Below are 23,875 nucleotides of genomic sequence, written 5' to 3'. Positions count from 1 at the left end.
AGGCAACTGATCATTTGCTTTGCATGTTTTTGAGCCACTGAAACTCTTCTGTTAACAAACTACCAACTTGATAGATGCTGAGAGGAATTATTAAGGACAATCTAGCTGATACTGTATTTGAAATATATTGCCTTCAGTCACATTCCAACATTTCATTCCAATCACTGTGTATTTCATTCACTGAGTTCCAGTGTTTTAGCAATTTTCTCCTTCGGTGTGATTTTAAACCATAGATTTCTCTGTCTAAAGAGTTATTACAGAAATATGTAGTCATTTTCAGTCTGTTTGATTGAATGACATCTGAATAATCAGGTTCAGCTAAAGCTCACTGCAAATAAGAATTTTCCTCAATGATGCAACGCTATCTCATTTCTGGTGGTTTGTAATGAACATTTCAATAACATCAATTAGCACTGTGGTAGGGGGAGAAGAAGAAAAAAAACATCCAGTTTTCTTCTTTCCACGACTTGCTTGATGAACAGGCTGCCAGCAAATCAAAGCTTGTTTTGAAAATTGCTTCTGTCACTAATATGTTTCAGAAAAGTATTTCTCAGAATGTATCAGCTGTAATACACGCCAACAGCAACAGAGCAGAACAATGTTTCTTTATGTATATTATTATCATCTGTATGCAAAGGTCTAAATGCATTTGTAACAAAAAACAAATGTACTAGACAATTTTTGTCATATGTCAAATTTCATAAATACTAGCATCTACTGTGTATCAATATGTAGTTATAAATCTTCAAGAGTATTCAAGAGTAGCAATGTTTTATTGTATATTTGTGTATAACAACTGCCATAAAAACATGAGGATTCCTGGAGAAATGTCTTCCGGGGTGTGAGAAAGCTCATCTGAAGCTTAAACTAACTGAATGAAGGAGAGGTAGACACATCATTGATTTTGTCCTCTCAACTGCCATATAAAAATAGATTCTACTCCGCATGCGTGTGAGTGAAATGTTGAAAACAACTCATTTCTGTTCTTTTTCTCAGAGACGAGATGCAATGTAATTCTTTTTTCATCTTAAAGAAAAAAATACTGGGAATGTTGAGAAGACACTTGCAAGTTATTAAGCTTAAATAAATAAAGACTTGAACATTTCTTGCATCGTTTTTAATAAACTATTTTAAGTATGTGGGGAAAAAGCCACCTTTCTTTAGTCCCACTCAGCCCATTACTGATGAGCCAATCACTGAAGACTTGTGACAGTTAGTGGGAGGATCTCCTGAATAAAGGGAGGAGAATTCAATTAGCCAAGCATCCAGTGTGTGAGAAAACATGAACAAGGCAATGCATGTCCATGGACAAAGAATCCATCCCATTTATCTATTTTCCAATACTGACCCGGTCCTGGATAAGTGACGTTTGCTAACACGTGGCTAAATGGGACTACAGAAGTTGTTGGGGGCATTAAATGCCAACACACCAAACAGGAAACCTACATCCTGTTCAGGCCAGAGAGGAATCATTTCTCAAGAACTCAATTATTTATATCAATTTCAGTATGCAAGTACATTTTATTCAAACCTGGCTTTAGTCTCTCAATATATTTACAGACATCAGTTTTAAATTTATCAGAGGATGTAGATGACACAGAAATGTACAAAAGGGATGTCCAAAAAAAACAGAATTTTACATTTAAGGTATTTTATATTGTGAAAAGTGCTGTTCTAAAGTAAACACTGCATATCAAGATGAAATATTTGCACGTGTTTCATGGTAGAGTCCAGATTACACAGTCCAGAGATATTTCAAGTCCAAATATACAACAACAAAAAAAAGCTAAAATAAATAACCCTGAAAAAGTGTTCATCAATTTATACTAAATATAGACTTCAGCATCCAAATGGACCATTGCACCTAGAAATTACTCTGAGCTGAGTTTCTGTAGTACCATGTTAGTTGTCACATTCTGGGATATCAATTTTATACAGTTTTCTAGAATATAAAGTCGCTTATATGTAATTCCCAAATGATCAGGATATTTGATAAATGCGAAATGTTTTGAGATTCATAAATCTCAATAATGTCATTTAGCATCTGCTTTTCATCGAGTCTATACATCCTAACGTATCTAGAACATCATCACACAAACGGTTTACAAAGTTCATTAAATAAATAATAAAAAAGATCAATGAAATCAATACAAGCATTTTACAGACCATAGTTTGAAACAGAAAGAGACTCCAGTGTAATAAAGTTATGCATATGCATGTAAGACAAAGAGTGGATGTTGCTGAATTGTTGTAAATTGTTGCTATTATTAAGTATAAAAACAAACAAAAAAAAAATCACCAAGCTAAACCTCATAGAACAAAACTCTTTGGTATTGCGTTTAGGACACCGACACATTTTCTTGACATTTTAAGACTGAAGCATCAAAACAAAGAACTAGAGCACTTGAGATCAGAACAGGTAAACAAGGTGCAAAAAAACAACATTTTACACCTATAAGACTGCATGTGCATTCGTGGGACAAAATGTCCATTATTTAAAAAAAAAATTAGATGGTAAATAGTCAAAGTTAATCTTCTCGTAATTAAAGCAGCACTACATTATTAAACTTAAGTCTCAAAGTGCTAAAGCTTAAGATATTTTTGAAAGTCATCTATCTGTTTCTGCCAATCATTACGAAAACAGTGTTTCCATCACTCATTCTATTTTTAATCTCAATGAATATTCATAAGAATAACATAAAACTAGCCAAATAGCTTAACCAGTGACTTACACCATAACTTAAACTGTTAACAATCTGTGGTCCTTGTACTTTTGTGTCCATTCCTTTTTCCTTTTTTAAACCAGAAATGAAATACAGATCTTTAATGGTTTTAGCACATGCAGATACAAGCTCATTCTCCTTACACAAAATTCTTAGTTCATTGAAAATCATAGAAATTCTAGCAAGTTTTGCAGTTATTATACAGACGCAAAAAGCATAAATTTACTGGGGACTGTATACTGCTTTCATTGAGAAATGTTTGGCGTCAATGCACTGACTCGTAAGGAATTTATATTTTTATAATTATACAGCTATAGTTTCTCAAAATATCTCTTATATTTTGCATGCCTGAAAACATGTATGAAACATTAATTGCACGTATATTTCTTTGCAATTAATTAGATGTTTCTGTAGCAGGAGCAAAAATATTTTATATATTTATGTTCATTTATATATTTTATTTATATAAATAAAAATGTGTTCAAAATGTATTCATATTTATTATTTAACCATTTCTAAAAAAAATAAAAATAAAAATACCTCTACACAATCTCATGTGATCTATAAAATAAACATGCATATCTGTCCTTTGGGAATCCTTTTTTTCTTGTCATGGTTAAAAAACAAATAATGAATAGATGGAATAATGGAGTAATGGTTTTAATTTGATCCTGGTAGCAATTTAGTCAGTTGCTATGCGTACCTTCAGATAATTAGTTTTTGTCTTCAAAATGGAAAAACGCATAAACCATTCATCACATTTTCATAGAATCCGTGTATCATTCGATCATTTTCTACTTTCAATATTAAATCAAAAAACGAATGATCGAATGATACACGGATTTCATAGACCTATCAGTTTTTAATTTTTTCATCACACTTTGTTCCAATCGAAAACACACTAAAATCAAACAAAAGTGTTTTGGTCTGCATACTTTTTATCCATTTTATTGGAAAAATGAGAATTCACTTTAGAAAATTCAGCTTAATTCTTTTTTTTTTTTTGGTCCATTGGTTAAAAAAAAAGAAAAGAAAAAATGAGTTTACAGCTTAAATATTTGATTTGCATGTGTGGGCAGCACTAAATGACCATTTCTTTTACATCATAATGAAAATTAAGTGAAAATTTACTTTCTAAAGGAATACATGAAATGGTGTATGTACAGTTTATAATTTGAATTGTGTCTAAGTGTATTATGTTCTTTGGTAAGTCTTTGATAATCAGAATACAGTTGCATTAAAAAAAAAAAAAGAAATAAAAATGATGTGATCCGAGGAGCATTTCAGCAAAGATTCAGATGTAAAACAGTGTTAGAGATAATCCGGGAGTATTAAGATTACAATAATTAGTCTAATTGAATGTTACAAATGATGTTTTGGAATATATGTTAGAAACTAACCCTCTTATTATTATTAAATTGTTAAAGAAGTCAGAATCCAGCTACTAATTCACTGTCCACAATGTGAGTAAAATATTAAAGCTGTAACCTCATTTTTATACATCAAAAAAAAACTAAAAGTTGAATTCTTATTTTCCGTTTTTAAACAAAGCAAAAGAATTAGGTGTTTGAATTTGAGATTTTCTACACCAGATTGACAGAGGGTATTCAGACCAAGAAGTATTTACTGTATTTTTCATTTTGGTTTCATTGTTTCTATTGATGCATTACAACAAAGTGTGAACAACAAAAATAAAAATGTGGGGGAAAAAATGTCATTGAGAAGGTTAGAAGAAAAACATCTAAAGGTACACACACCTCTGTGCATCTTTTTATAAAATAATTATAATTTTTTTAAATTATTTATTTATACATTACAATTAGCTTAAGTTCAATCTCAAAGGCAATAAACAAATAGACAGATGCTGGGATACGAGTTTGTTGAAAGCAGTAAGCATTATGAAATGGTGCCACCAGGTGTGAATAAAGAGCACGAGTAAGCATGCTAGTTGTAAGATTACAGCAGAACTGTGAATGAAATGCAACTTTATTTTGATCAGTGCAATTCAAATGTGCTTTTTTGTGATCAGTATACTTCTACATGTATATCCATCAAAGTTATGAAGATTGCTGAAAGTTTGGTCAAGTAAAGTGCTCAGTGTCAGTTTTTTTCTCTATGTATTGAACTTTAATGACCATAACAACTAATTAAAATAAAATGATATGATCTTAAAAGATTGAAATACTGCAATAATGCAATTAATCCATGAAATTATCTAAATGTGGGTGCTTTGGTCTTCTTTTTTCTGATTTCTTGTGTTATCCATTCAGAAAGCCACATAGTCCATCATCAAATGTTTGGTGCAATTATTCATATTAGTGTTGAAAACGTGACTTCACTCTGTCTATGTGCCATTGTGAGAGAAAGCGTGACTTGGACACAAAACTCATTTCCACGTACCTGCCTTATAATTCTAGTTTGTCCACGTAGTACACAGGAACTGCACAATCACATGAAACTAAACATGTTCGTCCGCTGCTTCTACATGAGTCCACAGCATGGCTCTTTCGTATTAGTTGTGTCTTCTTCTGGTGCTCTCAGCTTCAGCAGAGGTGGATCTCCACTAGCTTGGGTAAAGTACACTGCACTGGGGGACACATCCTGTTGTACCGATTCAGGGGGCTCCAGTGGTCCCTGGGGTCCTTCAGGAACGACCTCATCCTGAGGGTCTGCAGACAGGGGTATAGGAGGTGCTGGATGTTTCTGCAGTTTAGCTGCTGCTCTCTGGCGTTTGAGATCTGCAAGCGTGTGGTGAGATCTCTCTCTGCTCATGTTGTCCCCGCCAGCAGCAGCCGAAGCTGGAGTGAGCTGATAGGAGGCGCTGCGATCCATGCGGCCCCCGCCCTGGAGTTCTCCTGGAAGTGAGGAAGAAAACGAAGCCGTGCTGCCGTTCCCCAAAACTTGAGCTCCATTTTCCACCTCGCCGACCTCTAATGGAGGAACAGGGGTTGCATTAGAGCCAGACACCTAAACCAAAGAAGGGACAAGAAAGTACAAGAAAATTCAGCAAGGATGACCAAGTCACATCTGTACATATAAGACACAAAAACATGACTGAGGCTCTCAACAACACAAAATGAAGTGTGTGCTTTACACGGTCATTCTACTCTTTGCAAAACCATTAAACTCAATATAGCCACAAGCAGCAATTTTCAGCAGTTGGAAAATGGAAAATATCAAAAACTGATTGTGTACATTAAAAAACAAAAGATGCTTTTGATCGTGTGTATACTGTACAGTTGTATTTCTGCCAACACACTGTACACATAGGGTTATTCTTTAGTTTTACCACTCCCTCCTAGCAATGGAAATTTATGAAATTTGGCACATTTCCTCAGAATTTACTTTTGTCCATTTGCACCAAGCTGAGTGAAGTTTGAACATTGTGTTCATAAGATATAAGCTAATTTGTCATTATGGGCCACATGCACAAATATTTGGGCCCACATTGGTTAAATTATTAAATGGATCAAAACTCTTCTGATAAGCTTTTGTTGGATGCATGTCTACGTAATACACAGCAATGATATAATAAATCAATCTACATAATAAATCAATGATACATTCCTAAGTAAGCCAAGCCGAGGATAAATTCAAATTTATAAAAATTGAAACATACAAATGGAAACTTAAATCCATATAACAATGGGATATCTATCTATGAGATATCAAAAATATTGTAAACAGGAGAAGGTTCTGGAGTTGTTAGCAAAAATAAATTTATTTTAGAGCCACCTAATGTTGGGTAGTAGTATATTTTTATTTAATATATTTTTTTTTTTATTTAATCCCATGTCAGCATGTTAGGCTATTTTCATGGCAAAAACAATTAAAAAAACACAAGTATAACAAATACAATAAAAACCAGCAAACAAAAAAGCACAAGTTATATTACACAAGATTTTTTACATTAACATGATAAAATTTCTAAAACGTTTTCTGGCAAAATTATACTAAATAACTCTTTCAGTTCACTTCATAAAAGAGTTTTCTATATACATTAAAAGCAGGACAGTCCAATAAAATATGTTTGACAGAAAGGGGAATCTTGCAGAAACCTAATGTTGGGTAGACGTGTCTACGTATGCAAGTTTTGGATGGCATATGGGACAATGTTGGTTGAATAGAACCAAGTTCAGAGGTCCACATTTTTAGGGCAGGAAAACAAAGAAGAAAAAGAGCCGAACAAACACAATAAACCCTATCCGCCAATATTTTTTAACTACAATATCCCTACTCATATTAGAGAAGCTGAGTATCTTCATTTATTTAAATATTTTCTTAAAAGTCCTCATGAAATCAAAACAGACTTTTTTTACTTAGCGCACATTGCTAGTCTTGAGGTAAACAATTAATAAGAGCAAGTTAATTAACTGAAAAAAAAATTGTTTGTCTTGGTAATCTTTAATCAAAATCTATACATTTGCTTCCACTCTGGAATGGCATTCCTTCTCTGTTGACGTCAGTTTGACAGCTCTGGGGCAGAGTATCCTTAAACACACCCCTCCAACCAACCATTAGGCTGCTATGAGTGAGAGACAGAGAGGAGGAGCACTAAAATAAAACCCCACCCTCTATTCAAAATTCTGTTTAAGTTGGAACGGTCACACTGAAATAAAGTCGGCAGCAACTTCCGGTTCACACAGACTTTTAAGCCCCGTTCACACCAAGCACAATAACTATAAAGATAACGATAAAGATATCGTTCTAAAAATCGTTCTCAATATTAAAGAATAGCAGTCTCCACACCACAACTATAACGATAAAGGCACAGAGAAACGATTTAGCTGGAATCGCTTTCAAAACGATTTTTTTCCAGCTGATGAACGATACAAACATTGACAGCCAATCAGAATCCATCCTGCTATAACGAGCTCGAGAATTTAAAGCAGCAGATGCACGTGCACTTAGAATAAACAGACGATATCGTTCACTGGTGTGGACGCTAATATCGTTATCTTTATAGTTATCGTTCTTGGTGTGAATGGGGCTTAAGGCCTATTTTTTTAGGATAGACTTTACTTGCTTTTAATCTTTTACTATGCATGTTTACCTTTGTTTTAATGTTCTTCTGTTTTGTGTGTAAGCACCTTGAGAAGTTTGCTATAAAGGTGGTATATAAAATGAAATGTATTATTATTACTAATATTATTCTGCTGACTGGTGTCACTGGCAATGCAGAAAGTGCACACCACAGCTTTAATGTAAGATTTTTAAAAATGGGAAAATATTTCATGTGTGTTTCCAATCTGTCATATTTCAGAAGGTTTCAAACACTGAATGGAGATTAAATGTTTTTAAGACAATTTCTCACCAGTGCAGCGTGCAGGTTCAGTTCAGCATCAGTCTGTCTGTCTTCATCATCATCCAGGGCATCTGTCTGTCTTCCTCTCTCCTGCCACACTTTGGCTTCCTTCTGATGCTCTCTGCGGTACAGACTGCTGCGCTCGTTCACACTGGTGCGCCTCACTACTTTACTGTAAACGCAAAGCACACAAAGAAGAGAGGTCAGACACCATTTTTTTTTAATTATTACAGTTAATTGTATATTAAGATCACAATTACCATGATTACTGCAAGTGAGCAAAGCACTGATCTTGAAAAAAAATTATATCGCGATACATATTGATATTGAATTATTGTCCAGCCCTAATCTCTAGCACTGTATTTTTGACCAAACATGATTCAATATATTCACAAAGCTGTCAAAAAAAAAAGTTGTTTTGTGAGTGTTTCATAATAGATGCTGGTCGTGTTAATATGTACATTGGTCAAAGATGAGACGTCCCATGAAATAAACCTCCTAAAAATAAAATTAAACAGGACACATTATATATGTATTGCATTAGCCCCAGATGCTCAAAGCAAAAGAAACAATCACTCCGACAGAGGAACTGTTCACTCATGTGGTCACCTTCAGATTGCTATGTTTCAATAGATTTGGAATTTTTACATTTCTCATGTATTCTGGTGTGTATCATCATTCTGAAGTAACTATTTACAGTCAAGCCATGGTGGCTTGTATAGTAGTCTTTCGGAATCTTTGCCATCCCCACTTACTTTTATAAAAAAATCTCAAAACAAATGTCATTTTGTACCTCATAGTTTGTGCTGTTGCACTGTATACATACATTTTGAATTCTGAGAATCTAAAAGTATTTTTTACAATGGAAAATCATGTTCTGGAATGTTTTTCATGTGTGCTTTTCTGCCATGCATCAACATACAGTGGTGGCCAAAATTATTAGAAAACTAGTATTTTCACCAGCTAAAAGTAGTTTTAAGTCAGTCATTTCTATCTTTTGTTGTAGTGTGTCAGTAGGAAATATCAGTTTACATTTCCAAACATTCATTTTGCCATTAATTGTAATAATCCAGTGAGATTTTTGTTTGCACAAGGAGTCTGACAACAGCCAGTGCTCCACACAGATATCTGGTCTCATCATCATCATCCAGTCTGTCTGGAATGACATGAAGAAACAGAACAAACCGAGACAGACTAAATCCAGAAGAACTGTGGCAGCATCTCCAAGATGCTTCAAGAAACCTACCTGCAAACCTACAGTACGGTTAAAAGTTTTAGGCACTTGTGTAAAAATGCTGTAAAATGATGATGCTGTCAAAAACAATGTCATAAACATTCATTTCTTTATCAATTAACTTCTATTCACTAAATTAAATCAACATTTGGCGTGACCATCCTTTGCGTTTAAAGCAGCTTTTGCCCTAGGTGCACTTGCGCATAGTTTTTCAGGTAGCTTTGCAGGTAGGTTTCTTGAAGCATTTTGGAGACGTTGCCACAGTTCTTCTGAATTGTCTGAATTGTGTTTCTTCATGTCATTCCAGACAGACTGGATGATGATGAGATCAGATATCTGTGTGGAGCACTGGCTGTTGTCAGACTCCTTGTGCGAACAAAGGATTTTTAAAAACAATTACTTCTTTGCTGTAGCAACAGCTTCTTATTAACCCTAAAGAGAAAGAATATATTAGACTTCATTTTTAATACAACTGTCACAAGCTGTGAAGCGTGGCTTTGCACTCTCTTCATCAGCACTCACCCTCTGCTGCCCGTGCTGGACACTCGTCTCTGCAATGTGTTCTTGTGTTTGTCCTGACCCTTCATGATGGCATCGTGTTTTTGTTTCAGCTCCATCATTTTGGTCCGGACCTCCTCATCAGTGCACACATCTACAAAATAAAAAGAATTGTGATGCCTCCAGTCAAGTTACTACTGATCAAACCTTTAGGATGTGTCATACCAAGAGGCATCTCATCCAGCTCAGACTTGGCATTTAAATTTGCACCATTAGCTACCAGCAGCTCCACCATCTGGATCTAAAAGTGAAGAAAGACAACATGACTAAGGAATCAACATTAATTCTGCTATTAAAGTTAATGTTTTTGCCAACTAACTTCTTTATGGATTAAAGTCCATTAAATGTTTACTATTACTAAGTGTACCATTTATTACTTATTAAATGGGGCAGGAGCTTTATTAAAAAAAAAAAAAATTTATATATAAGAGCTTATCATTCTCTCATTCTAGACAGTTGTCTATTTTGTTTTATTAAACCAAAAACTATATATGTCCCCTAGCCGTCATAAACATTTCTGGTCCAATTTCCAAAATTGGGAAGAAAAAAAATTTAATAAATAGGATGGAAAAAAATACTGTGTTAATTTCTGAGATTTATTACTGTGATAACCGTATGTATAATTAAAGGAATTCACACAGCATTTGTTTTTTCACCTCCTAAAGTAGCTATGCAAGTGTCTTTTACCTAGTGTTACAGTATGAGACATGTATATCTGTACAACATACAGTACATCATCAATGTAACAAATTTAGTCAAAGAGCAGCTCAGCAACACCATCAATGAAGGTGGCTGCTAATGTGCTGCACAAAAATAAGACCAGTAACATGCAAGACAATACAGTCATGTGAAAAAGAAAGGACACCCTATTGAATTACATGGTTTTCTGTATCAGGACATAATAAAAAATACCTGCTACTTGGCAGGTCCTAAAATTTGGAAAATAAAACCTCAGATGAACAACATCACATGACATATCACACAGTGTCATTATTTATTTAACAAAAATAAAGCCAATGTGGAAAAGCCATAGGTGACAAACTAAGGACACCCTATGATTCAATTGCCTGTAGATCCACTTTTAGCAGCAATAACTTAAAGTAATCATTTTCTGTATGCTTTTATCAGTCTCTCAAATCGCTCGAGGAATTTTGGCTCACTCTTCTTTACAACGTTGCTCCAGTTTTTTGAGCCATTTGTTTATGCACAGCTCTTTCCACAGCATTTTAGTCAGGATGAGGTATGGACTTTGACTGGACTATTGCAACACCTTGATTCTTTTATTTACAGCCGTTCTGTTGTAGATTTGCTGGTGTATTTGGGATCATTGTAGAATACTTTGGTATACAGAGGAGTTCCCTTTCATGGGAACTTCGAACTGCGTCCTCTAGGGGTCGCTATGGGGAACGCCTCGTCGTGACCCGTGTCTGAAGCATACATTGAAAAAACACCAACTCGTTGGCCGGCGACAGCCTTCCCCATAGCGACCCCTAGAGGACGCAGTGTCTCGTTCCCTACTCAGGGAACCATGGTTACATAAGTAACCTGAAACGTTCATGGTCGACTCGACTGTGAGGCGCCCAGATTCTGTGGCTACAAAACAAGACCAAAATCATCAGCCCTCCACCAGCATGTGTATCTTTTGGGATGAGGTGTTTGTGCTGATATGCTCTTTAGGTTTTCACCAAATGTGGTGAACGCTGAGCATTATGGCCAAACATCTCAACTTTGGCTTCGTCTGTTCAAAGGACATTTTTCTCAAAGTCTTAAGGTTTGTTCAGATGCAAATTTGCTAACCTAAACCATGCTTCCCTGTTATTTTTAGGGAGAAGAGGCTTTCTTCTGGCAAGCCTTCCAAACATGCCATACTTGTCTGGTCTATTTCTAATTGTACTGTCATGAACTTTATCATTTAACATGTTAACTGAGGCCTGTAGAGTAGTTCCTGGTGTAGTTCTTGAGTTGTCTGCAGTTTCTAAGAGTATTGTACAGTCTGATCTTGGGGTGAATTTCCTTGGATGTCCACTCCTGTTAGGATTGGTGTCTGTTTTGAATGTCTTCCACTTTTGAATAATCTTCCTCACTGTAGAATGATGGACTTCAAATTGTGTGGAAATGGCCGTGTCACTCTTCCCAGATTGATGGCAGCAACAATTGCTTCTCTAAGATCATTGCTGATGTCTTAACTCCTTGGCATTGTGTTAAAGGGGTCATATGATGTTGCTAAAAAGAACATTATGTTTATGCGGTTTAAGGTTAAAAAAACCACATTATTTTCCACATACTGTACATTATTGTTTCTCCTCTCTGCCCTGCCTTTCTGAAACGCGTCCATTTTTACAAAGCTCATCGGTCTGAAAAGCGAGGTATGCTCTGATTGGCCAGTTATCCAGTGAGTTGTTATTTGGCCGAATACCTGAAGCGTGTGACGGAAATGTTACGCCCCTTACAATATTGTGATGTCGTGTCCCGGCCGGAGCGACGAGACAAAAACATTAAAACCCATTATAAACGAGGCATTTGTTGCATCCAGTGGGGACACAATTACGGATTATAATGACTTTATTGACTTATACTGTCTTTTTACGCGTTGCGTTGCATCGCGCCGCGTAAACATAAAAACATGCAGCATTTGTGATCAGAGAAATGGCAAACAACAAGCGCTACTCCACACTGCTCAAAACTTGCGTTTGAATCATCAGTGGCAAATCCTTTAAATATGAAAACATACTTACAGTCTGTGAGTCAGAACAGCCGGCATTGTAGTCTACTCTCCCAGGAAACAGTCCTTTTACTGTAAAAATAGCATACTGGCCTATTTTTTGTTAAATTAATGATGACATGTGGTGATATTTTATGTGTTGTTTTCATCTGAGGTTTTATTTTCCAAATTATAAGACCTGCCAAGGACCAGATGATTTTTTTTATTATGTCCCGATATGGAAAACCATGGAATTCAATAGGGTGTCCTTTCTTTTTCACATAACTGTAAATGTGATAAATCTTGTTTTCACGCACTAAACCCTCATGTGTGTCAGTAATCACCTGTCCCCAGCAGGCAGCAGCATGGAGTGGCGTCCACCCATCAGCGTCCCTGTCGTTAGGAGATATTCTGTGCTCCAGCAACAGCTCCCCTACTGACATGTATCCATTAGCAGCTGCTACATGCAGCTACACAGAGAAAACACAAGATCTTCCGTTTTGGTAACATTATAGATGATCGTCCTGTCTACCTGATCTGCTATATCTTACCAGAGTGGCCCCCTGCTCGTCCTTCACATTCAGATCAGCTCCACTCGCAACCAGCTCCTGAAGGTCAGACAACATTGCTCTCTCCTTGGCTCCGCGACATTCATCAATTCTCTCCTGAGTAATCCCTAAATACAAACATATGGATAATAGCAAGTGTTTGTGTCAAACCACTTATTTCCTGTATAGATTTGTATTAAAAATTTGCCCTTGACATAAATGTGTCTTTCTTCCACCTGTCTACTCAATACAGAAATAAACATTTTCTGAAATGTAATATTACAGCATGTAAGTCCTAGAAGTGTAATTATACAAATACATTTATGATAGTTCTCACAGCTACATTACTTGTATTTAATATTCACAGCAGAGTTTTTATCTGCACCTCTTTTCAGCAGCAGCGTTCCTCATGGGCTGCACGCCGAGATATGACTCTTGGGAATTGGTTCTTTATGTATTTGTTCCCACAGTCTCAGGAGTTACAGCTTTGAATCAATCTGACAAATTTTTCACTAAATCAGTGAGGAGCTACTTAATCAGCATACGACTCGCTTACTGAACTGCAAGTTCGGTAATTCATCATGTTAATGCATCACGAGTAAAGCTAATGCACCATTACTTTAATTTAGCAGTTAAAGGCCTGGTTTCACAGACAGGGCTTAGACTAAACCAGGATTAGGCCATTGTTCAATTAGGACATTTAAGTCATTTTCATAAACATGCCTTAGAAAAAAACATTACTGGTGTGCATCTTAAGACATAATAAAGGCATTGACAAAGATCAATCAGTGCAAGTTTTTCAGTTGAAACAGCTAAGACTTACATTTTAGTCTGGGATTGGGCTTAAGACTTGTATGTGAAACCGGGGGGAAAGTTTTTTATTTGCGGTGTCATCAAGAAAATATACTGTTTTCATATCTGTAGACATCACAGTCTTTGTTCATGGCTATCCTCATTTTTATACAGAGGTGCACAATATATCAGCGGCTGATATATTATTGGCCGATAACTCGGAAAATGTAATTATTAATATTTCTGTGATACTGGAATATTGTATTTTCCGCCAACATTTTCACTGATAATTAGTTCTGATATCTTGGCATCCTTGTTAAGACTAAAATACACTACAAGACTTTTAAAACAAGATTTTAAATTACTAGGCATCATATACTTGCCAACTTTGTTTCAAGGAAAAACTGGGCATCATTCACTGAACTAAAATTAAAAAAAAAAAAAAAAAGTGTAATATCCTCAGACTAAATGGAATCATAGTCTAAAGCCAACAACAAAAAAAAAAAAGAATAAGATCAGATATATATTTTAGTAAATATATAGAATTTTAAATGTTCTGTTACTTGGTTAAAAATAATGCTTCTGAAACGAATGTACTTGTTTTATTACTAGAGATTTGTGTTAGTATTGTGCATGCTGTTGGTTTATGTTCATTACATGCTGTACATTTTGGTTATTCTTTCAGTTGCATTACGGTTTAATTCACTGTTATTCTTCTCAGTTAAGTGTTATAATTTGTCAAGATAACCATACATAATAATATAAATGGACAGAATAAAATTATGCTAGCATATATTTTTAAATAAACATAACATCTGTAACATAGTCTCACTGATTCAGTCATTTTTAATTAAATAGATAGTAGTATAATAGTTTTCATTTGACTTTAGTCAAATTAAATAAAAGTTAGTTTAGTCAAACTAACTAAATTATAGGGAGGAAGCCCTTTTATATAAGGTTACAATTAACAACAGAGCCCAAAATTCACTTAATATTTATTTTTAACTATAATAATCAACACTCAGATTAAAAGATGTTATGCAAACATGTAAATTGCACATAATGCAGTTTTTAAATTAACTTCTAAATTATACAATTTCTATTTGTTGTTGAAATAGGCTATAAATCATTTACACAGTGGCTGTCATAACTTGTTTCATAAAAGACTTATTTAAACATACATTAAATAATTAAGACATCACTAACAGGTAGCCTAAAGTAAAATATAATGACGTATATAGTCTAATATTTCTCAAAATGCTCTTCTCTAAACTTAATTTCTGTAGCAAATAACGAGCTGTAGATACTGATGACTTGCCTGAGGTAAATTAAATGCTACATGACATTTTGTTTACAAGCTGTTTTTGACATCTTTCCGCAATTGAAACACTAATTGAGCGATTACATGAGAAGTTCATTCATGCTTATTTCACATTAAAACTAGTTGTAAAGATGAAGGGTTTATCGTGCTCACTCGCACAGCAATCTGTCTCGCCACAACAAAGAGCGTCAAAATGGCATTTATTGTCTGAATTTTCTGGAAAAAAATGTAATGTTTTGTTCAGTACAAATGCGTACCGAACCGAAAGACCGTACCTAAAATTTTCGGTACGAATACGTGTACCCCTACTGGTTACACAGTGAAACTAGGTGTGCCCAACGTAATAATGACAACAAAAAAAAATGTAAAAAGGTATTTTAAAATGAAAAAGAGAGAAGCCCTGCTCTAGAGAATTAGTCTAGTGTACTAACATGCTCTTTAAAAGCAAATATAACACAGAAGTATCTTATGAATTACTGTCCATAAAAAGACAAGTTACTGTTTGTCAGGAGCATTGAAATAATGTATCTTTTAAAAGCAACTTTCCTCAGCACTGATCATAAGAGTTTTGATTAACTCAATAGTAGGTATATTATAAGCAACTCTCACCCTGCTCTGCCATGATCATCTCTATGAGCTCTAGCATAGCCTCATCCTCACACAGATCATATGGCATGTTTCCATCTGCATTCACCGCCAACAAATCTGCACCCCTGAACACATGAACTCAGACAGTCTGTATCACAATTACACACTATTTATACAGCAATAAAAGTTTATATATAAGTTTATGTATTTATACAAGAATAAAAGTTGTGTATGACAAAGCAGTAAGATCAGCACAATGAATGAATTATAAATTGAGACTCACGCTTCTATCAGCAGCTGGACGAAGTCAGTGTGTCCGCAGGTGGCCGCCGCATGTAAAGGGGTCCACAGCTCACTGTCACACGCATTCACGTTTGCACCCGCATCCAGAAGACAGCGTGCTACATCCAAAAAATCATCTATGCTGCTCTGCAGAGAACCACAAGAGCTATCTGAATTACTGTCTGTGGAGAACATGATTCAAAAGTAGGGATGTGACAAGATGATCAACTAATCGAAAGGTCATCCAACAACAAACTAACTGACTGAGTAGTCTACCAATATAATCGTGTGCTGTATTTTAGTTTAGCTAACAGAAAACAAAGTGAAACCCTTTTGAAATAGTTTAGCTTAGTTTTTTAGCTCATTGACAGCACTGCCATTATGGGAGTACTGTGATATTGAGGTAAGTCTATTGAGGACTACACTTCAGAGAGTTCTGATTTTGTGTATTTATGTTTACAACATGAAACAGATTAAAATGAGCTGATGTTTTGCAGCCTGTATTTGTGTTGTTTTTGTTGATGAGCATGTACCTGGTGAAGTGCAGTGAGCCCGTCCTCGTTGAACAAGTCTGGACTGACTCCATTATTGAGCAACTGTCGTACTGCCAGGAGACACAAATACTTTTTTGGTCACCAAAACTATCAACTATTAACTTTTTGGACAAACTATGACATTAAAGGGATCATTTGCCTTAAAAAAAGTTAATTCTGTCATCACTGTCAACACCCTGATGTTGACAGAATTTTCACTTTCTTTCCTCTGTGAAACACAAAGAAAGTTTTGTAAAATGTCTCAGTTGTGACTTGTCTATACAACAATTAAAGTCAAAAGGGCCCAAGGTTGTTTGGATCCAATGTTCTAAATGTTCTGCAGAAGAAAATGTCTTACAGAAATGACATGATGGTGAGTAAATGATGATTTTTAAAACTATACCTTCAGTCTCTGTTAAAACTACAAGAAAGTCAGCACTGAGGTGCAGTTTAGAGTGAAGAGTTATCACAATCAACATGTTTTCATTTATTATTTCTGTGTACTTTATCTACAACTAGCAATGCCTAGTCTTTATTTGAGAATATATGATACTAAGTACACTGTTGAATAAAGTATTTACTTGCTTTTTGTTCTAAACAAAAACATTGTTTCAAACAATTTCTTTATTCCTGGAAATGCCATAATAGGATTACAGAATCAAGAAGTTATCTAAACTATAAATCTGTTTATTTTACAGTTTAAGTTTAATTTGCTTTAGAAATGTAATTTATAATTTGTTTCCAATTATTTCAGTAAATATAATGTGAAATATATAATGCTAAAATGCAAAAAAAGATGATTCTACAAAATGACATGAAATAATGTTAGCTATCAATAAACAGTTAATATTTCTTAATTCACGTATGAATAACCAGGCCAATATGCATCAGCTTATGTGGTACAAATTTAAAGGTACAGTTTTCATATCTGTATATATGAATTCTTAAACAGAGGGTACAGATTACAAATCTACAAATACAGATTGATAAATTGAGGGTATAGTTTATGAATCTGTGGTGAAATTATTAAAATGAGAGAGCGATGTACAAATTTGTCAATATGGTTTATAAAGTATGAGTATATGGGCACAGATTATTGGAATTATTGGCCCTACAAAAACGTGAATTATTTTGACCATTTTTTTTTATTTTTATAGCCTACCCATCAACCTCTGTAAAAAATACAGTAGGATTTTATTTTTGTTCAAGTATGTAGTCTTGATTTCCATTGTTTTTTTTTTGAGTAAAAAGGCACAAGGTAATTGGGTAATCACAGTGTAAGCAAATCACAACAGAGGGAATTTGCATGACAGGTAGAGTTGCAAAAAAACTGCTTTCAATATCACATTAAAGGTGGATCTTGGATTATTTTATTCATTTAAAAAACCTGAAGTTTTAACAGAGGTGTGCGGACTTTCTACAGTCATTGCAATAAACAAAACAGATGTGCAATACTGTTAGTCCTTTACTCTTACCCTCCTCTATGTCGTTCCTGGCTGCAGCTTCCAGCAACGTCACACTGGTGTTGAAGGTCACCCTTCTGCTTTTCTTTAACCCATCTCCCTTGTGGTTGCCCTTTTGACTGTCCTTCTCCATCTGAGCCCAGCCTTTCAGCTGCTGCGCCCGTCTCTTCTGTGCATGCTTCAGGCGCTCGGTGGCTGAGAGGCTGCCGATAGTCGTTATCTCTGCTAGCAGCTCAGCATGCTCTGCCATATCTTCCAAGTCAAGATTCTCAATGCCTTCACAATTCCTTCTGACACCACAAAGACTGTGGCTTCTGCTTGGATCTTCTGCCGTCTCCTCTCATAGGCATTCAACTCTTTCACACTTTCAATTCTGACATCCAAACGTCTGATGAGAGCTGCAAACAAACTGGAGATCCAATGGGATAATGTAGAGACGTAGATGACTGCCAATGACGGATCATAATCTTAATAACTTTTTCTGTATAGACCAGGAAGACAAGTTCTGCAAAGAAAGAGTGCAAAGTTCTCATGTCTTGCTTTGAATACAGTAAAACTACAGTATGAAAAACGGATGAATATTCTTTTTGAATTGTGTTATAGATAACATTATACAGTTTGAATGAGAAAATAGTTAGGGGGTGTGCCCGAAGCGTGAATCCTTAAGGGAAAACATGATTCCTAACACCGTGTCTACACCGGACGTGAGTGGCGTGGCGCGACAAAATACTATAGAACCACTGATCTATAATAGAGATTTATTATATATAGATCAGTCTATAGAACTCATTATAATCAGTGATGCTGTCTACACTGGATGCGGTGCGACACGATAAATCCTTGACAGTAAACTGCTGCCGCGTTCTATTTATGACGTGCTGACACAAATTTCAAATGATTTTCAACAGTCGCTTTGTCGCGTCCAGTGTAGACAGACTAGCTGATGTGGCGTGGCACGACACGACAACTGTCGCGTCCGGTGTAGACACGGTGTAATGGTTGCCTGTTACATCCTACAGTACATAAAATTTCACTTACCACATAAACAGAGTAAGGACTGAGGACGATGGCGAATGATTTGCAGATCCTCCCCAGAGAGCAGACAGTTTCGGCCCAGATCCAGCCCACATCTGGCCCGCATGGATTTCACATGGGCCAGATGTGGGCCGGATCTGGGCCAACACTATGTTGCTGTCTGGGTCAGTACCACTGACAAACATATATAATCTTGTAAAATGTGTGGCAAGTACTGCCGCTCCATAGTAATTGACAGAGGGATAGAAAGAAACTACATGTGTGCTTGTGTGTACAGGTTTGTGTACAGGGTGGATCACGATGCCGGCTCAACATCGTGTTGTCTATCAGCCATCGGCGATGGACGATGGCATCGTCTATCGGCCCAACCCTATTCCAAGTACAGTAAGGAATGGTTCTAATTGATTTTCTTAAGTGCAGCTCAACTTCTCACCATGGATTTCTTCACACAGTAAGTTAACCATGAGCATCTTTCCAGGTGGAACGCTTGTATTGACTTGATGATGGTTTTGTAGTATAGTATAGTAAAAAATTAAACATTAATATATTACTCATTTAATATTATGTCAATGAATGTACTTTGTATCTAGTCTACTATGACTTGATATATTTCAAGTTCTTTTAGGTTCTTTCATGATTGTGTTCAAGTTCTTATCCATGCAAATTGCAAACCAAACCGAAAAGGAACAGACAGGATTGGATTAAGACAAATAGCCTATCTGCTGATATTGAGCAGTGCTGTTGGTGTATTTCTAGCTGGAACCCTATTGTATTTGTATTGACATTGTTTCGCTGTTTTCTCTTCTATTTGCCCGGATTCTTACAGGGATAGTTCACCCCAAAAGAGGAAAATGTGTGTGTGTGTAAGTGCTGTTGAATTTACAAGTTGTCTTAAAGTGGTGCTTAAAGGGGTCATATGGTGTTGCTAAAAAGAACATTATTTTGTGTATTTGGTGTAATGAAATGTGTTTATGTGGTTTAAGGTTAAAAAAAACATTATTTTCCACATACTGTACATTATTGTTTCTCCTCTATGCCCCGCCTTTCTGAAACGCGTAGATTTTTACAAAGCTCATCGGTCTGAAAAGCGATGTGTGCTCTGATTGGCCAGCTATCCAGTGCGTTGTGATTGGCCGAATACCTCAAGCGTGTGACGGAAATGTTACGCCCCTTACCATACTGTGATGGCATGTCCCGGCCGGAGCAGACATGAATGCATTTAACCTGCAATTACAAATGCATAAATAATGTTTTGATATATTAAACATAAAACGTTGAATAATGATATTTGAAATGATTTAAAACATGAAAAAAAAAAAAAAGAAAAAGCCGAAATTTGAAATGAAAGCCGCCAACAGGTGGCAGCAAATCACTGTTAATAAGTGAGTCATTACGATTGAACCGAATCATTTAAACAGTTGATTCATTCAGGAACGAAACACCTTCATGTTGCTCAGAGACACAAAACAGTGCTGTGGTTGTGTTTGGAATTAGTTTTGTTGTCGAAATAGTACAAAAACAGGAAATATAGTGTCTAAAACATAAGTCTCTTAATTAACTTCTTGTTTATTGAACTGTTGTACAAAATTAATGTCGCATTTGTATAATGTCAAATCGCACATCGTTAAAACAACAATTACGATATTATCGCAGACGATATATATCGCACACCCCTAATCCTCAGTGGCAAATTCTTTATATATAAAAAAACGTACTTACTGTCTGTCAGTGAGTCAGAAAAGCCGGCATTGTAGTCTACTTAGGTAGGCGTGGTTGACTCTTAACTTTTATACAGAATATCTCTTTGGATTTGAGACTTTAGTCTTTGCAACTTTACAGATCTTCTTTATGCACCAAGAGCTTGTAACACTTCAAAGAGAAAGGAAAAATTTAAATCTATCATATGACCCCTTTAAGCACCTGCCATTTTTTGGCCTCTGACTATGGAGCCTAATGCTCTTTTTGCAATACTTTTCCCCCTTTTTAATTTTATATTTTATTTTATTACATTTAGCCCATAGCATAAATTCTCAATCAAGCGTGTTCCCAAAAACTCCATTTAAGTTCTAATCTGTGAGGCTGTGCGAGCACCTGCCCCTCAACATCTCATCACAGCCACCACAGGTAACACAAACATAAGCAAATCAAGAGCCCTGCGGAGCAGCATCTCTCTCTCTCTCCCTGACCTGCCTTCACTGGTGACAGCCAGGTAACTACTGTGTTTGCCCTAAGATCCAGCACTTTGTGTCACTGTTTTGAAATTAAACCACTTTTAAAACATCTCAATACATGCCATACTAACTTAGGAAATTGCCCTCCATTAAGCATAAAAGGGATAGTTCACTCAAAAATAATTATTCTATTATCATTTACTCACCCTCAAGTTGTTCTTCTGTTGAGCACAAAAGGAGATGTTGGTAACCAAACAGTTGACTGTAGCCATTGACTTTCACAGTATGGAAAAAATCGGAAAAATCACATCAACTGTTCGGTTACCAATATTATTAAAAATATCTTCTTTTTGTGTTCAACAGAAGAAACAAACAAAGCAGTCTGCCACCAAATGCCACCAGAATTAATAAAAATGTCCTCAAGGACAGGCCAGATAACTAGCTGTCCAGTGCAGTTCCATTCATACAGTGTGGGTTTTTCAGAACTAATGTATTCTGCCATTAGTTACTGTGAATAGTGTTGAGTATGATTTGCTTCAATGGCTACTGAACATGAGAGACGCATCAACGCATTCCATGTAATTGGCACCCAAATGTAAATTCACAAAGCTTGAAACATTTGTATTTGTACCAAATGAGAGGCAAGCCCATAAAAGTGGATAAAGCCATATGCATGCTTTCTATTCTGTTTTCTGATCGTGTCACCTGATTTCCCACAAATTGAACCATAGATATTGCAGGAGTTACTCCACTGGACTACACATGGAATCTTTTGTTTGTCATCCCAAATCTTCACTCATGTCTCAAAAAGCATGACCATTTTTTATTATTCATTTTTTTAAATTCAGCAAATCATGAAAAATGTTAAGACACTTCTTCATGAGTCAGACACAAACCACTGGTCACACTATGTGTTCATACTGAAATCTCTTCTCTCATAGTTTTAGTGTTTATCTCTCCCTACCTCTCCATTTAGTTGTAACACAATTTGTGCTTGTTGGGCAAGGTAAAGCACATGAAGTTTTTATTTTTAAATATGGCATTTCATTCACCACTATGACGTGCAATATAGCATCTCAAAATGCGCAACCCTCAAAATGTCAAACTCTGAGGCAGATATGAAAAATGACTAAAGCAGGGGTGTCAAACTCAATTCCTGGAGGGCCGGAGCCCTGCAGAGTTTTGTTCCAACCCTGCTCCAACACACATGCCATGTAGTTTTCAAATAAGCCTGAAGGACTTGATTAGTTGGATCAGGTGTGTTTAATTAGGGTTGAATCTAAACTCTGCAGGGCTCTGGCCCTCCAGGAATTTAGTTTGACATCCCTGGACTAAAGGAAGCTTCCCACATCTGTGCTGACATCTGCTAAATGTATCAACATCACCAGTAGCTTCTATTCTTTCAAATATATTTTTTATATATACATTTTATTATTCTCCACTAAAAATGATTGTGCAGCCCAAACTGTAAGGCCTATAGACATTAAACAAATGGGATGGCATTACTATTGGCCGCTACTGAAACTCATTTAGCAAACAACTATCATAGTCCTCAAATGGTTCAGGTCATACTTAGAAAGAAGGGATTACTTTGTGAGCATAGTCAACCATAAGTTTAAGCGGATATCCATGATATGCAGAGTCCTGCATATAGTCACATATTATATAGCAAAATAATGAGAAATAACCAAATTGCTTACCATAGCTATGCAAATGACACCCATATCTACTTCCACCTATCGCATAATGACTACCATTGATTCCTAATAGTTATATGGGCAAAGGTATGTTTTAGAAAAATGACAATGGGTTGGCTATCATGTTATGCATGCAAATATTAAGCAGTGGAAGCCCATTTTCATCAAAGTAGAGAAAAAGATAATTGTGACTATTTCTCACAATTCTAACTTCACAAATGCTAGTTTACATCTCAAAATGACAGAAAAAAGTTGTGTGACAGTCACTTTTTTTAATCCACTGTACTGGAAACAGTAACCCTGAACTATTTTGCTTCAAGAATAATTACTATCAACTATTACTATAAAACTGTATAACTCAGTACAGTCTTGCCCAGAAAATGGATTGAGATATTGTCACAAAATTTGATACCCATTCTTTTGTTATCTATTCAATGGGCCTCATTTACGAAACGAACGTACGACAGAAAATTGGGCATACGGTCGTTTCAACGTAAAACTTGGAATTTATCAATATGGACGTGAGCGGTGGCTACGATCAAATCTCACGTCTGGTCTCCGCTCGTGTACGCAAGTTTTTGAGTTACCTGAACTTGCGCGCATCATAGTAAATACGGTGGAGAATTGTAGAATGACAGCATTTTGTTCATTTTTATTTTCCTGACCGTCAAACGAAGCTCATTAGTCGATCGTTAACCAGTAAGATTAGAATGTCTTTTTTTGTTGTTGTTTTGTACAGGGCTTTAGCTTTATATGCGCGAATAGCAGCGTAAACAAAACCATAAGGATTCAATTGTCGCATCATGCACCTGCAGCGCTTCTGTGAAAGGAGAAAAACAAAAATGAAGTCTATAAAAGGAATCTATAAAGAAAAAGTCTATAAATAGGATCACACAAAATATATAATAGGCTATAATATAATTA

General features: G+C 35.8%; 1 protein-coding gene across 4 annotated transcripts in view; it reads right to left on the bottom strand.

Annotated features, from left to right (window-relative positions):
• Nucleotides 1-4,347: 4,347 nt before the first annotated feature.
• Nucleotides 4,348-23,875, bottom strand: part of LOC107653270 (protein phosphatase 1 regulatory subunit 16A-like) — a 35,599-nt gene continuing 16,071 nt past the window's right edge. Inside the window, exons 2-11 of one of the 4 annotated variants that reach the window (XM_016439939.1) lie at nt 18,061-18,553; nt 16,586-16,656; nt 16,054-16,199; nt 15,792-15,895; nt 13,073-13,197; nt 12,866-12,991; nt 9,986-10,061; nt 9,785-9,914; nt 8,038-8,200; nt 4,348-5,690 (exon numbers count right to left, since the gene is read on the bottom strand). In XM_016439939.1, the coding sequence (XP_016295425.1) occupies nt 5,205-5,690; nt 8,038-8,200; nt 9,785-9,914; nt 9,986-10,061; nt 12,866-12,991; nt 13,073-13,197; nt 15,792-15,895; nt 16,054-16,199; nt 16,586-16,656; nt 18,061-18,298 (1,665 nt within the window). In that variant the 5' untranslated portion in view covers nt 18,299-18,553 and the 3' untranslated portion in view covers nt 4,348-5,204. Of the gene's footprint in view, nt 5,691-8,037; nt 8,201-9,784; nt 9,915-9,985; nt 10,062-12,865; nt 12,992-13,072; nt 13,198-15,791; nt 15,896-16,053; nt 16,200-16,585; nt 16,657-18,060; nt 18,554-23,875 lie in introns of those variants that run through there. The other 3 variants (XM_016439940.1, XM_016439941.1, XM_016439942.1) reach the window with 3 other exon arrangements.

Source organism: Sinocyclocheilus anshuiensis, unplaced genomic scaffold (assembly GCF_001515605.1).
Source record: "Sinocyclocheilus anshuiensis isolate Anshui unplaced genomic scaffold, SAMN03320099.WGS_v1.1 scaffold151, whole genome shotgun sequence".
Taxonomy (NCBI): domain Eukaryota; kingdom Metazoa; phylum Chordata; class Actinopteri; order Cypriniformes; family Cyprinidae; genus Sinocyclocheilus; species Sinocyclocheilus anshuiensis.
Note: the sequence above shows the minus strand (reverse complement) of the source record. Positions and strands in the feature narration are given on the sequence as shown.